Source organism: Canis lupus, chromosome 15 (assembly GCF_011100685.1).
Source record: "Canis lupus familiaris isolate Mischka breed German Shepherd chromosome 15, alternate assembly UU_Cfam_GSD_1.0, whole genome shotgun sequence".
NCBI lineage: Eukaryota > Metazoa > Chordata > Mammalia > Carnivora > Canidae > Canis > Canis lupus.
The window spans coordinates 51692229-51709204 of record NC_049236.1 but is presented as its reverse complement, the minus strand read 5'-3'; the positions used below and the strand labels follow the sequence as shown (position 1 = coordinate 51709204).

The 16976-nt window shown below is 41.4% G+C and overlaps 1 protein-coding gene across 3 annotated transcripts in view; it reads right to left on the bottom strand.

Annotated features, from left to right (window-relative positions):
- Window positions 1–16976, bottom strand: part of TMEM131L (transmembrane 131 like) — a 161226-nt gene that overhangs the window by 77133 nt on the left and 67117 nt on the right. For all 3 annotated transcript variants that reach the window (XM_038559066.1, XM_038559067.1, XM_038559068.1), the window contains one exon: window positions 2679–2747. In XM_038559066.1, the coding sequence (XP_038414994.1) occupies window positions 2679–2747 (69 nt within the window). The remainder of the gene's footprint in view (window positions 1–2678; window positions 2748–16976) is intronic.

The window sequence follows — 16976 nt, the reverse complement described above, 5'->3', positions numbered from 1 at the left end:
ATAATACAACTCAATATGCAAAGTTACTACTACTTATCCTCAAAGCTTTATATCCCACTCATATCATCAGAATATAAGATTTTTAGTTTAAAAAAATACGTATGTTTCCCAAACAAAAACACATTAGAAAATCAGACTTCAAACTGCAATTCTACAAGGTCCAGTGACTGCATCCACCAGAAACCTCACCAGACCTAACACAGACCTAGTTACCACTGTGCTATTTTTATTCTATTTTTTTAATTCTATTTTTAAAAGTGTTATGAGGATAAGAATTTCCTTCACTAGTGACAACTGGAAGATACTCTATTAATTTAATACTACAAAAGAATGATTAAAATCTCTTATGAATGATTAGCACTTTTTAATCTCAGGACCAGTGGAATATTAACCCTTACAATAAACCCTGAGACGTGGGCAGAAGGCAGGTGAATAACATGATCCTGATTCTGGATCCCAGAAGAAACCAAAGCTATGAAAAAGGGTGGGGTTTGCCCAAGGTCAACTTTGAAATAAACAATAGCAAAAGCTGTACGGGCAGTGAAGAAATGAGAGCTCTGCCTGAAGTTTGAATATACTGCCTATAAATTAGACCATTTATTAAAAGTAAGGAAAAATTTGACTGATTTTAGAAGTGTTCTAATTTAGACTACAGTTATCGAGATTTTTAAAAAACTTTAGCAAAAATAATTTATTCCCATAATTATATCCCAGAGCTCACTTATAAAAAAAAAAATAGCATGGTATGTGCTGGCTTAGAAATCAGACTTATTTAAAAAAAAAAAAAATCGGACTTATTCTATTGCTTTTAGTGAAATGCCCTTGGGCAAAATACATTACTGCTCAGCAACAAATTCATGAGCATCTGTAGTCCATGCTCAAGTAGAGAGAGATTTGAAAATGACACACATGAGACTGTCTCTCTCTCTCTCTTAGATAATACCGCCCACCCATTATTCCACTATCCTTCCAGGATTGACAGGAGACACAACTGACAAGAGACACGATTGTACTTTGAGAAGTATAAAATACTAGATAAACAAAAATGAATCATCTAAAGGTGATTCAAGTCTAAAATGTAGCAACCTTTTCAAATAAAAGATTTTAAACATTTGCTTTTCAACCTGCTTCCAGTTATCAGGACCAGAATCTGATACATATAGCTAATTAATTTTTTTAGCCAATGTACCCACCCATCCATGTGCCCTGATTGCAGGATTTTTATCTTACTGAATTGTAAATATATCATAGACAGTCAGTGTCCTATGAACTGGAGTTATCCTGATCTAACTGTACTTACTATTATCCATCTTATTATATTTAGCAATCTGTGACATATATTTTTTCTTTTCCATATTTTTATTTCGTTAACATACAGTACAATCTTATGCAATATGTATTTTTAAAAGTAGGTCCTGCATTAAAATTCTTTAGAATAAACACTCTTCACCAAAGTAAAGTGATCTCTCAGAATCTCAAACCAGTGAGGTTTGATCAAAAATGCAGCTTCGAATGTTTCTTTACCTAAGAATAAAAATGTACAAATTCAAACACAAAAAAGCAGACACCTAGAATCTTGTAAAGTCAGCAAGAGCCCTTCCCACTTTTCTCTCTTCTTCCTTTTACAAGAATCTCCTTTAAAAGCTCAACAAGGTACTTTAAATTTAAAATTCCTTCTCCTTCCCTGCAGCTCTAATCTTTTGCTGATCAGAAGGAGAGGGAAAGAAGGAAATCCAGATGAATAAAGCAGAGCACACCAGGAGCCCACCACTAACTCACCCCAGATGCTCTCCTAGCACCATGCCTACTTCATTCACCTAACTTTTCCTGTAACTCAAAAAAGTTCTTTGTAACACTGCAGTGATGTTCCAGGCTGCTGAAATAAGCAGAGCTTTGACATCTGAAATACTTTTACTTCCATACTCAAATCTCTACAAATGTGAAACTGTATCTCTTCAGTGCTGATATATTCTGCATCCAGGGAGTTTAATACCTGAAGTTTCAAACTTCAACCACTTTAAGTGTCACAGCCAAAAAGAGTCTTTAAATTCTCCCCTTCTGCACAGCATCACTCTTCTCTTAACTTCTCCCAGTTCCCAGATTCGTCCCTCAACCAACACTCAGATCACATCCCCTTCATCCTAACAGTTCTGAACACGATGTAAGTAATTACAGCTTCTATGCTGTTTTCCCCACTTAACTCATTTCCAAAGTCTTAATTGTAGCAACAGTTGTACAGTGCAATTCTGAATCTCAAAGCATAGCAAGCAGTAAAAACAAGCCAATGAATCTAATGAAAAGAATTCAGAAACCATAAATATTTAGTGTTTTTCATTATAAAATAACCTGATTTGTTATAGAAAAACAGGGACTTAATACTGACTTCTTATTAAATTCCAATCACTATAAAATATTATAAAGTGTATTTATTAAATATTGGTGAAATGGCTAACACAACCTTACACTCTCCTTTTCACAAAAATATTCCTTTTAACAAGTCCTAGGATCAATATACCTCATATTACTAATATACCTAAAAAGTATTTAACATTTTATATATAGATATGTGTTATATAAAAATATATTTATATACATTAATATATTTTAAATATATATGATATCTTGAAAGCAAAAAATGCAAATAAAGTTACTAAAAATTATAAAGAAAAGATACTTACTGAATCCCGAAATCCAGAACTGATGGCTGAAAATGTAAGCCCTTTCCACTAAATAGTTTGTCTGAGAAGCTAAAAAAGAAAAGAAAAGACATTATTTTTTGTTTTGTTTTGAAATTTGAATGCTGAGTTAAAGTATATTCTTAGGCCAATGGCTCTTACAAGCTATCATTTTACCCCCTCATAGATGAGTCTGAACTAGATTTTAAATTTAAAAAATTGAATTACTGGAAGTCTAATATAATTCTACAGCTGCAAAAATTCAAGATACTTTTAGATTATGGTTAGTATAATTCATATCAAATGTACAGATTCTGTAAGCATTCAACAAATATGTGCTTGCTTCGGCAGCACATATACTAAAAAAACAAATATGGGGATGCATTTAAGTTTTAATAGGCTTCATTTCTAGATGCATTCAAATAACATGACTATTTTCATAAACTTCAAATAAAGACATACATGTAAGGTGAGTGGAGTGAGGGGTTGGGAGGGAAGGAGATTTGGCCTCTAAATTAGCTAGACTATTTATGATGGGGAGGGGAACACAGCCAGGGTTGCCCCTAAAGGCTGAACCCATCATCAAATCTGTATTTTTAAGAATAACCATCACATAAAAACCCACATGGCAGGTCATACTTTCCACAAATGTTAATCATTACAATGATTTTTCTTCAGAGTCAAGACAAATTAACATACCAAAAAACATATTTAAAAAATAGAAGAAAAAATGTACATGTATAACATACATAAACATACTTAAAGACATAAAATACAGAATGTGTGTATGTATATATATGTGTGGTATATTATGTACACCAAGAAACTATCAATGATCATATGACATTTTTTTTTAATATTTATTTATTTGAGACAGAGCTCTTGTATCTTGGGGGCAGGGCTTGTGGGGGAGGGATAGAGAGAAAGAATCTCAAGCAAACTCCCCACTGAGCACAGAGTCCAACTCAGGACGTGATCTCACAACCCTGAGATCATGACCTGGGTCAAAAACAAGAGTCAAACGCTAAACCAACTTAACCACCCAGGGGCCCCCGGTCATGTGACATTTTAAAAGCCATGTAATCCAAAATATTTAACTGAAAAAGCCCTTAAATGTAACATGTGTAGCTGTTTTCAAGGACTCCAGCAAGCTTTCCAAAATACAATCATTCCATTGTCTCGTCCCACCACCTAGCACTCCACCAAACATGGTCCCCAGACTGGTTCAGGAGTAGACGTCTGAGTTTCTGAGCTGCTGGCCAATAGAAGCTTTGTGACCTTCAGCAAGCCCACCTCCCATTTTTCTTGAAGTCACAAACAATACACAGACCAGAGAACCCCTTCTAAAATCCTCATCTGATAGGAAGAATCCTGGCTGCAATCTTTCCTTCCACCCTCCACTTCTCTGCCTCTAACTAAATCAAGGTGACAGCTCAGTCTCCATCTGCCCAGCCTCTGCCACTTCTCCACTTGCATTGAACTTGAGCAGAGAAGAGGTATGCTGTTTACTGGTCTCCCTCCAACCTCAAAAGGCCAGGACTAACTCCAAGACTTGTGTACAAAAAGGTCACCAACACACCTAGTTGCCTCCAGAAATGTTCTGAAGAACCCCCAGAGGTGATGGATGTCATGCACCACAGCCACTCACTCCAGATCGAGCTGGCCAGGGCTCAGCATTCCAGAAGAAAAAGAAAACAGGCAATTTCACATGCCAAAAATTATGTTAGAAAAGTCAGGCTACTATATAAGTAATAAGTAAAATAATTAAAGATAGTCTCTTCCTGTCTTGTACACCCAAAAGTGGATTTATCATTAGATTTCACACCTAATTTCTGAATGAAGGCAAGGTTTTAAGTATTTAAGTAATTCACTCAAGATCACATAGCTACTAAGAGTCAGAGCCAGAATTCCAATGCAGATCTGCTGAGGTCAGAAACATGAAGCTGGTATGGAGTTCAGGCCTACTCAAGTTCACAGGAACCTACCCAAGGAACCCAGGCAGTCTAGCGGCTGGGTGAGAGTTTGGGCTTCAGAGCTCAACAAACTCGGATTCCAGGCCCAAGGCCACCACTCTGTAGTCCCGAGTGGGTCAATCACTTAACTTCTCAAAAGTCTCAGCCTTACTATCTTAAAATGAAGATGACAACAGATATCTACCACATAGTTATCCTGAGGTTAAAATGAGATAATAATGCCTTTGCTTCGTGCCTGGCACAGAGTTAAGTGCAATAAATATTAGATCATGTTACTAAGAGGAAGACTGTCATCTAACAAGAAAAGTAATGAGAACAGATGGAGAAGCCAATTGAGTTTGAGTCAGAGCTGACTTGGGGATTTAAAAGTCCCAAACGGGCAGCAGTACTTATCTCTGAATAGAACAAATGAAATCTAAACCAGGGCCATCTCATATCATAACAGAGATTTCTAAATCCCACAATCAGGAAGTTTTACACACCTAACAAAAATCAGATATGTAAGGTCCAACCTAAAGTAATAAACTAGACATAACCAGAGTTTCTTTAACTTCAAAGAAAACTCTATTTCAATCTCATTATGGAGAAGTAAAACCATGTCAATATTTCTGCCTAAAAGTCATAGAACAGATTCATTTTTCTCTTTGGTCAGTTTCGGCTCACTTGACTTTACAATTTTGAAAAGGAGACCAAGTTACACGGAGATTTAACATCACTAAGTTAAAAAGTTGGTTCCCAAAGAACCCCATCCAAGCAAGGAGAACACTTCAGAAAGTTGGGCTGGGCTGGCGGCACTGAGCAGGGGAGTGCGGAGCATACAGCAAGGGAGGTGGGCATGAACAGTGAGGACAGGAGGGTAGCCGACAACGAGGCCTTACTGGAGGATGAGAACACTGGGACGGTCCATGAGCCAGACACCCACCACAACACACCGTGACATGAGTCTCACGTGCCATGGGTCTGTGCTGGGCCTTCCCCCTAAAGGAACCTAAAGGTTGAACCAGTTTGTGCAATTTGTTTTTTATTTTATTTTTTTTAAAGATTTTTTTATTTATTCATGATAGAGAGAGAGAGAGAGGCAGAGACACAGGGAGAGGTAGAAGCAGGCTCCATGCAGAGAGCCCGATGTGGGACTCGATCCTGGGACTCCAGGATCATGCCTTGGGCTGAAGGCAGGCACTAAACCATTGAGCCACCCAGGGATCCCCAACAAAACCATTTAGATGTAGGTACGGTCTTGGACAGTACTCACACACATGCACATGCCCTCAAATATTTGTTAAAGACTGAAGGGGGGAAAGAGGCAGCAAACTGCCAAAATTTAGCCAACCATGGACATCAACAACCATCCTCAAATGTCAGTGGTAGCTAAGAAATTATACTGTGTTTAAAGACGCCAAAGTTTTCATTTCCAAATCGATGACATCAAAGTAACTTAAGCTTTACGAGCTACAGCAATAAAAGACAAAGTTCCTTCCCTTTTCTCCTTTACTCAAAAGTCAGCATTAACCTTTTTGCATGTGTGCTCTTAATAATGCGGATGTTTCTTTTATGTCCCAGTTCACCTGCCTCCTTCCCTCTAAAGAGTCCCCTCATCTGGCATAAAATAAACTCAGGCATCTTGTAAACACAAATGCTAAATTCATGCCACATCTCTCCAGTGTTCACTCCTCCCTCACCAGTTAAGATAATTCTAAGGAAAAGCCCTATATGAGAAGATAAAAATAAAAAAGGAGCACAGGGAGAAGAAATAGAGGTGACAGTAATCTGAGGTGAAGGGGCTCTTTATATGGACCTGTCCCACACTCTCTCGTAGCCCTTCTGAAGACACCGGCCTTCCACAAAGAGCTGACTCTTCCCTCAGCGTTGGGACATGTGGACGAGGCATTCTACACACGCTATTTGGTAAGAGTATCACTGCCTGAGATTATCTGACTTCTCCTCTTTTGTCTTCTTCTCTTTTTTCAGAAACTTCAGGTAACTTTTTTTTTTTCTCTATATGTAAGACAAAGAAACAGTTCCAAAAAGAGTGGGTAGTACAAGAGAAAAGAAATTTCTCTGGAAATGAGAAGAGCTTGGTCCAGGTCCCAGGTATGATATGCGTGCCCATGTGACACCAGGCTTCAGTTTCCTCCTTGGCAAACTGAAGGGGCTGGACTGGACTGCGTGGCCCCGAGATCCCAAGAGGAGCGTTCAGATGCCCAGACTCTGTGTTCCTAGGAAAAGGAAATCTATCTGCCAATATCAGACACACCCATTAAAAAATTTCAGTCCGGTGACTTCGATATGGAAATGAATTAACTGTAACAAACTGTTCTGGCCATTCAGAAATGTTATCTGACCAAATCATCCCAAGCACAGTGCTCCACCTCTCTGGAAAGGAGCAATGGGGTCTAGGAACTGCAGACCCAGGCTCAACAGCTCTTGACAATTCAGGAAGAAGCTGCTACACCAGGGCAGGTGGCTAGCTCTAGGAAGAGTCTCCCCATCAAGGTTACAATCCAGGAAGCATCCCAACTCACAAAACTCAAAGATCAAGAAAGTTCAAAGAAAGGAACAGAAATGTCTGGAAGACTCAGGAAAGGCTTGGGGCCGGGGGTGGGGGGAGACAGGGGCCTCAAAGAACAGTTAACTCAAATGGAAACTGAGATAAGGGCAAGAGGGAAGACACAAAGGCTAAGGAAAGGCTAAGATACACAGGCCACATCTGGAGAACCCCATCCAAGCAAGAAGAACACTTCAGAAAGTTGGGCTGGGCTGGCGGCACTGAGCAGGGGAGTGCGGAGCATACAGCAAGGGAGGTGGGCATGAACAGTGAGGACAGGAGGGTAGCCGACAACGAGGCCTTACTGGAGGATGAGAACACTGGGACGGTCCATGAGCCAGACACCCACCACAACACACCGTGACATGAGTCTCACGTGCCATGGGTCTGTGCTGGGCCTTCCCCCTAAAGGAACCTAAAGGTTGAACCAGTTTGTGCAGAAGATGGCCTGCAGAGGCTATTTGTAGTCCCTTCTGAACAGGTAACCCTCCACCCTCCCTTCACCCTCTGACAGTCATTTGACAGTGACTCCTATAGGGAGGATGGAACTGCCCGGTTTCCCATATTCCTCAATGGACTGGTTTCCATCCTCCTCAGAGCCCCAGCATCTATGGTTCACTGCCTTTTACATGCAGACTCTTCTAATACCTCGAGAGAGCAGCCATGACCAGGCTTCCGCCACCCGATGAGGACAAGGACAAGAGGACCGGCTTCCCACACATTTCACGAACCCTCTCTGCCTCAGAAAGGTAACAAGAGACTGGAGCAAAACAACACTATTGTCTAGACTCTGAAGTCTTCACGGAAAGACATGCTGTGCTACTGAGCTACTTACTGGGCCTGCCTTATGACAGTCGACATCATCATCTGAGCACTACAAGTTGCTTTTGTTCGGCTCTTACTTCTAACTTAAAAAATACTTCACCCAGAAGTTAATGGCGGGAAGATAGGATAGACACAAGCAAGGCTACTCAAGTTAGAGCTGCCAATCTTCCTGGCATAGTACTACTGGCAAAGAACCACTTAACAATGAAAGCAGGAGGGCAGCCCGGGTGGCTCAGCGGTTTAGCGCCGCCTTCAGCCCAGGGCCTGATCCTGGAGACCTGGGATCGAGTCCCGCGTCGGGCTCCCTGTTTGGAGCCTGCTTCTCCCTCTGCCTCTCTGTGTGTGTGTGTCTCTCATGAATAAATAAAATCTTTAAAAAAAATAATTAAAAAAAAAAAACAATGAAAGCAGGAACCAGTATTTTTCTCCCATTGAATCCCCAAGGGGGGTAGGGGGAATCATTTGGTTGGACATGATTTTTCTAGCTTCTTCTAGTACAGGAGCCTCAGACTTCAAGGTCAAAGTGAAAAGGAAAATCCTGGGAGCAGTACTACCAGTCTGTCAGAGGTGCTCTCACTGATAATGAGATATGCAGCGTTTTAAACCAGCCCTGCACACTGCTGGCCAGGCCTGCCCAAGGCCAGAGCGGATGTCCGACATGCCGATCTGTCCCACGAGTTGTGAAGGGACAGATCTGTCCCCATTCATAGCTCCCGCGGATGAGGTGTTCCTTCTCTCAAAGACTAATGCCCAAGAGCCCCTTTCTGGATAGAACCTGGGCTGATTCTAGGCTCTTACCCATCCTACCCTCTCCAGGATTCTCAGCATCCCCTCCTGTGCTTTCTCCTCCACTTATACACATGAGAGACTCAAGCTCCTGTCACTTGAGAACACTCTTTGACCTTCATCCTTCCAACTGTGAGTGAAAGTGACAATGACAGGAACTACACTTATTGAGCACTGACAGTGTACTAGATGTTGTGTGCAGCACTATCCCATATAATCCTAAGAACCTTGTGTGGATACCATTGTTATCCCATTTCCACACCCAAAGAAACCGATGTTTTGAGTGTTTAACGGGAACAAGCCCCTATGCTACACTGCCTCCCATCCATGCCTCTGATATCCTGCCCCCTCACTCTACCAAAAATGCTTTTCTGAGGTCACTGGTGAGGACAAGCTGGGAAGGCAAGTGCTGAGGTTACTCAATCTCCCCACTGGCTCCTCTCCTGAAGTGCCCCTCCTTGGTTTCTAGGAAATCTTGCCCAGTCTCCCTCCTCCCTCTGTGCTGTTCCTTCTCATCTCCGTGCCAAGCTCCTCTCTCCCACTCTACTGACCCCTCAGCTCTCCCTAAAGTCTCACTATGGCCAGTCACACTTACTCCCTAGTTTCAACTGTCACCTACTGGGGGATGCTTCCTCTTCGGACATCTGTTATTTCTTTGCCCAGCATGCAAATTTCCTTACTTCAACCACAGACTTCCCACTACTACCCTTCCTGGATTCTGGAAGGGCCAGTTACTAATTTTTCTAAGCCCTGCTTATAGCCAGGATGCTGGCATGTGACCCAGACTTGGCCAGATTCACCTGCCTGAAGCAGAGCATCAAGAGCTGGTGCCATGAGGAAGGAAAGAAAGTGAGAATGGTTCTGGTCACAACCACGGCAGTCAGGCAGTGGGGTACATGTCAAGGACAGAAGTGTTCTGGGCATCTGCTTCCACTGCACAATTCTAGCTGTGGTTCTATCCTGCTAAGTCCCCTCTTCTTTCTTTGTTTTCTGAGCCTGGTTCTTCAGTCTTCCTAGAGATTCTGAGAGCTGCCCAACATCTTTTCAATACATTTCTTTTCTGCTTAAATCAGCCAGAGCTGGCTTCTGTGGTTTGACTGATTCATTTCCCAAGACTGTGTCTCTGTGGCCTGGACCACTCTGCTGGGCTCCTGACTCGGGTTTCCAAATGTACCAGACACCATCCCGCAGATGGCCTACAGGCACATCCAAATGGAATCCATGGTGGAATTCAACATCTCTCTCAGACTCCCCATTGGATCACCAGCACTGGACACTAGGCCCCCTCATGCATGGTTTTGCTTGCTGTGGTTTCAGTTACCTGCCATCAACCACGGTCCAGAAGCAGGTAATTATTCTTCTGATATACGCTTAGAAGGTCAATACTAGCCATTATAATGCTAGGTCAAAAAGCCTATGCCATTTACCTCATTAGGTAGACATTTCACATCTCTCATCATCACAAGAAGGGTGAATGCAGTACAATAAGTATTTTGAAAGAGATCACATTCTTATAAATTTTATTACAGTACATTGTCATAATTGTTCTATTTTATTATTGTTATTAACCTGCTACTGTGCCTAATTCATAAATTCAACTTTTTCATAGGTATGCACGATTACAGAAAAAAAAACACAGCTGATCCTTGAACAACACAGGTTTGAACTGCATGGGTCCACTTATACATGGATTTTTTTCAATAAACACAGTACTGTAAGTGAATTTTCTTGCTTATGGCTTTCTTAACATTTTTTCCCTCTATCTTACTTCATGGTAAGAATACAGTATAGAATACATACAACATACAGAATGTATTAACTGTTTATGTCATTAGTAGGGCTTCCAGTCAATAGTAGGCTATTTGTAGTTAAGTCTTGGGGGAGCCAAAGATATATGTGGACTTTCAACTGCATAAGGAATGAGTGCCCCAGCCCCATGCTGTTCAAGGGTCAACTGTATAGACAGGGCCCAATACTATCTACAGTTTTCAGGCATTCACTGGGGTTCTTGGAATTTATCCTCAGAGGAGACGGATCTTGGTGAATTATGGCCTCCTACCCCGCCCAACCTGGAGACTTGTAGAGCTTCTGACTCCTGTACTTAATTCCCCTTGCAATGGATGCTGAAATGACACATTCACACCATTCAAATCTGTCCCCTCCTTCTAGTGGCACTAACAGGACTTTATCTTCAAAAGGCATTTGCAATACTGTGATTTGTCAGTATTTATTTCTCATATATATTTGGTCTTTATCCACAATTCATGGCTCACAGCTCCCAGAACTCTTAGAATTTCCTGCGTTAAGGGTGATAAAGGAGTCTTTTGTTATGTTAATGAATGGTGGACCTCAATCAAGGTGAGTGGCTGTTGCCATGGGAACCAACCTTGTGATTAGAGACTTAGAATTTTCAGTCACCACCACCCACCCCCCAAACTCCTCTGGGCAGGGAGAGGGGTGGGGCTGTAGGTTGATTCAGCCAATGGCCAGTGACTTAGTCTATCCTTACTATGTACGAAAGCCTCCACAAAAACCCAAAGAGATTGGTTCCTAGGGCTTCTGGGTTGCTAAACAGGTATAGGTGGTGGAGGGGCAGAAAGAGTGGTAGTCTGGAGAGAGCATGGAAGCTCAGAACCCTTTCCCCGGACCTCACCCAATGTATCTCTTCATTTGGCTGTTGATTCATACACATCTTTTAACATATCCTTCAATAAACTGGTGAACCTAAGTGTTTCCCTGATTTCTGACAGCTGCTCTAGCAAATTAGTTGAACCTAAGGAGAAGGTCAATAGAATGGCCAATCTGCACCTGTCAGTCAGAAGCACAGGTTAACAGTCTGGAACTGGTGACTGGCATCTGAAGTGGAGGGCCAAGTGGAGAGGGCAGTCTTGTAGACCTGACCCCTTAACCTGTGCAATCTCTGAGTATGCAGTGTCAGAACTGAGTTGAATTCTTGGACATCCTGCTGGTGTCCTAGAATTGTTTGGTGTTTTATGTAGAGGAGCCCCCACACACACTGAAATTGGGTCTGGGAACCCAAAAAGAACATGACATTTGCATTCCAAAGAATTTTAAAAATATATTATTACATTTATTCATACCACAGTCCACATGCCATAAAGAATTCCTTTAGTTAAGTCATTAAATTTGCAAAAACTTCTAAAAGAAAAGGCAGAATAAATAAATAAGTGAAAGAAAAGAAAAGGCCAGTAATTAAGCCCATGTTTCTTAACTCCTGTTCCAACTTATGCCTTAGCGCAATGTTTAGCTTTTCATCTATGGTTTAAAGATTTAACATCTTTTTTCTAGATTCTACGATAAGTTGAAATAATTAAATGTGATTTTTAAATCAGAATATAAAATGCATTGTGCTCAACCTTTCAGCTCTAGGACAACAAGTTAGGATGAAAAAGGAAGTCTCGAAACAGCAATGGAGTTGGCCAGATGCTACATATCAGAAGCAGAAGCTGAGGCAAATTCACATGAACACTAAGCGAATGTGGAGATTAGGGATGAAGGACTTGCCCTTCTCAATCACAGGTAGATAGTGCAAGTTCCTGCAATATACCGTGGCTATTTCTAGAAAACCAACTTTGAGCTCCCAGAAGTGTCCATGTAACTTTAGATACTGATACTAAAGTATACTAGTATACTTTAGATACTAGTTCTCTGAACGTGAACCAGCTATTTTTTTAAAGCTCATCTATAACCCTCTAAGCAACTGGGTAGGTATACTTATTCACATTATAAAAGCAGCAATGCCAAATCACACTGCCATGAATTTCTTCAGCTGTCCTGCATTAAGATATTACAACAGTCAAGGCTGTTGGACCCAAGCCTCCAGAGATGAATAAAGGGCTTACAATCTTGTATATAATACAAAGAGGAGCATAGTCCATAGGAGGAGGAAAATGATGTAGAGCAGGTTAGGAAAAGTGTTCTGGAAGAGGTGGCATGGGGTGGGGCTTGGAAGGCTGGATGTGCTGTCTCCCGGTGAAAATGGAAGAGGCATTCCAGACAAGGGGAGAAACAAATGGAGGACACAGACTATAGAAAAGCAAATAAGGTAAAAACTGACATACATAAGGTAATTTCTTAGAGTTTCTTGGTAGGATGAAAGAATAATCCTGTATCACTTCACATCCCAGAACAACATTTAATTCAAACATGATGAACTGATCTTTTTAATTTTTTAAATTAAAAAAACAAGTTTTTATTTATTTCAGGGATCTCTACATGCAACATGGGGCTCGAACTTATGACCCAAAGATCAAGAATTGGATGCTCTACCGACTGAGCCAGCCAGGTGTCCCAATTTTTTAAAAACCCAATGTGAGTGATATATCAAAATGATCTTCAGCCAATTACAAAGATTATTAGCAATACTGTCGGAAAACTCTCAAGAAAAATTTCTATACTTAAAAACTGTTCCTTGAACAGCCAGCCTTGTGGCCTTCTTGGCCAGAGCAAGTGAAGAACCTCCAGTGTTAGCTTCCTGGGAAGAGTACGGTGATTGTTAGTCCTGTACAATACTAACTCGTGTGTCCTGGCATTCCTGTTTCTTATAATACCTGGACGACATGTCATTATGCAACAAGATCAAGTCTTCTTTAAAAACAAAACAAAAAACTACCCTCCGAATATTAAAAAAAAAAAATTTAGAGGATTTTTTGGACTGTCAAGCTGTCCACTAAGCACACTGGGCATACACCACACACTTGCCTACAGAGCATAACTTACTACTGCCAAGCTCACTTCTTGTATGATATAATCCCACTGTCAGAATAGCTTAAAAGCTGATTTTTCTCATGTGAAATCCAAGTAATACTGACACTGGAGAAACTAGACTAGAATGTTCCCAGAAAGACAAGTACTCCTTAATACAAATCAGAGGGGCTGAGTTATTTTTTTCCCTAGGGATTGGGGTGGGGAGTGGGGGTAGCTTAAAAATGTGTTATGTCAAAAACAATCTTCCCTTGAGAAATAATGGTAAAGTTTTCATGGTTTCTTTCCCAGGGTTCTGTATGACAGGGATTGTTCTACAGCCCTTAATATGCCCCCTCTCCCTCTTTCATATATTTTTTTGCCGGGCACCATTCCCAGGCTCCCTTGCAGCTGGGTACAGCTATAGGACCAAGTTCCAACAAATGGACGCTCAGCTCAAGTATTGTGCAGCAGCTTCCAGGAGCCCTCTGGCTCTCTCCTTCATCCCTTCCTCTCACCTGCTGCCATGAACACAAATGTCTCCACTTGCATCCTGAGTACCAGGCCCAGTACCCTAGGGAAGAAAATGTGGTGATATGGAGGGAGCACAGGTCCTTAAGACTTCCTGGAGCCTGAGGATGCAAAAGGTCATACTTGCACAGAAGGAAGAAAATTTTATCTTTCATTTTTATTTTTTTGCTGTATTTTTACTTTATTTACTTAAAATCAATTATTAACATAGAGTATATTATTAGTTTCAGAGGTAGAGTTTGTGATTCATCAGTTGTATACAACACCCAGTGTTCATTATATCAAGTGCCTCCTTAATGCCCATCATCCAGTTACTCCACCCCCCAGCAGCCCTCAGTTTGTTCCCTACAGTTAAGAATCTCTTACCGTTTGTCTCCCTCTCTGTTCTCATCTTGTTTTATTTTTCTTTCCCTTCTCCATGTTCATCTGTTTTGCTTCTTAAATTCCACATGAGTGAAATCATGTGGTATTTGTCTTTTTCTGACTGACTTATTTTGCTTAGCATAAAACCCTCTAGGTTCCATCCATATCATTGCAAATGGCAAGATTTCATTCTTTTTGATGCCTGAGTAATAGTCCTATGTGTGTGTACGTGTGTGTGTGTGTGTGTACCACCATCTTCTCTACCATTAATCTATTGATGGACATCTGGGCTCTTTCCATAGTTTGGCTATTGTGGGTGTTGCTGCTATAAACAATGGGATGCACATGCCCCTTTAAATCAGTGCTTGTATCCTCTGGATAAATATCCAGTTGTGCAATTGCTGGGTTGTAGGGTGGCTCTATTTTTAACTTTTTGAGGAATCTCCACATTGTTTTCCAGAGTAACTATATCAGTTTGCATTCCCACCAACAGTGTAAGGGGGTTCCCCTTTCTCCACATCCTTCTCAACATCTGCCATTTCCTGGCTTGTTAATTTTAGTCATTCTGACTGGTGTGAAGTGGTATCTCATTGTGGTCTTGATCTCTAGTTTCCCTGATGCCGAGTGATATTGAACATTTTTTTGGGTGTCTGTTTTCCATTTGCATGTTTTCTTTGAAGAAATGTCTATTCATGTTTTCTGCCCATTTTTTGAGTGGATTACTTGGTTTTTTGGGTGTTGAGTTTGATAAGTTCTTCATAGATTTTGGATATATCTTGTTTTAAACCACTAATATCTTGTAACTCTGTTATCTAAAAACCTAATTCTAACTGAAACAGCTTCTCACCCTTTTTCTTTAAAACATTTCTCTCTCTCTCTTTTTTTTTTTTTTTTTTTTAGATTTATTTATTTAGTTGAGAGTGAGAGAGAGCATGAATGGGGGAGAGGGGCAGAGGAAGAAGACGTGCTCCTGAGCAGAAAGCCTGATGCAGGGCTCAATCCCAGGACCCTGGAATCATGACCAAAGGCAGACATTTACCCACCTGAGCCACCCAGGCACCCCTCACCCTTCTCAAACACTGGAAAGGGGCCACTGCCAAACAGAACTAATACTATGTAATTTCCCATCCTTCTAACCTCTGCTGACCCTCAGAGATGAGCTCCCAGTGGCATCCCCTTCCATGTGGCCCAGAACCATAGCTTCCCAACGAATCAGAAGGCTACATGGTTAAGCAATACAAGTAACCCAAACCTGATGACAAAACAAAGAAAATTTTAAGTAAAGAAAGGATAGCTCCTGGCTGCCTTTCACTGGGAAAAGTCACTGGTTGTGGTAGTAAGCTCCTGGTGGCTTTGTTCACAAGCTGTTGTAAACTGAGAAATGCTTGTGTATGAACTGCATTTAGGACTGGGCACACAGGAGCTACCTTCGAGTTTAGAACCTATGGTTCTGCTCCTGACCACACAATGAAGGAACAATTTCATGCAGGGACCTGAGAGATCTCTGTGAGACACTTCAGGAAACCCAAGGTAGGAAGGTGTTCCACACTTTTATGACCACAGCAGAAACATAAGAAGTGCTAGAAGGGACACACAGGTGATGTCCCCACCTGGCCTTGTATGAATAAGTCCTCAAAGGGGCCTTGCCCATAATAAGAACCCATTTACACTGCAGTGAAGGTAAGGAATAAAAATTATTCTACTTTTCAAAGGCACTTGAAACACACTCAATTATTGATATGCACTGCCTCCCTCCCCAGGGGATGGATGACAGGAAACCTAGAATGGAAAGCAACTACCTTCCTGCTCCACTCAATGTCCTTCAACACTATGACAAACTACACAGCTCTTGCAAAACCAGAAGAGGAAGAACGGGTGAAATGGTGTCCGATTTCCTACTCCATCTTGGGAGGAAGGAATCCAAGGGACAAAAAGGTTTTACCAATGAAATAAGTTTACAGCATTCCCAGGGCCTACAGATGACTGGATCCCAATCAGAAACCAACCCACAAGAGGAGAATTAACTAGAAAGAGAAGTGTAAGAGATCGTCTACTGTTCTTGTAACCAGAATTTCAGTTTCTACTACTGTAAAATTAAGGCAGGTAGGTCCACTGTGAGGATTAAATGAAATTTGTATGGAAAGAGCTTGCAAAGCACCCAGCAGAGTGTTTGCCCAGGTTGTAGAGAGAGGAGTGTCAGTTCTAAGGTCAGCAGAAAAGCAAAATAAGGAAGACTGATATTCTGATTTCCACTGACTCCACAGAAATAAATCAGGACAAGGCTAGAAAGTGTCTGTTTTCAAATTTAATTTATTGGGAGGGAGACAGGGAGGAGATGGTGGGGGGGGCGGTTCAGGCAGGCAGAAGGCCTCCAACTTAATTCAAGGGAGCTGACAGCTCCAGGCTGCACTCCCCTGGAACAGCAGCACAAGTAGCTGGAGCCTCCCTTTCAATCCAGCCCAGGGAATTTAATTGTTCTTAATTATACAGGCGCCACTCATATGCAAATAGTGCATGAAGAGTTTTCCTTTTAAATTGTAATTTTTCTTTCAAACCCCTGAGGCACTGAAGTGT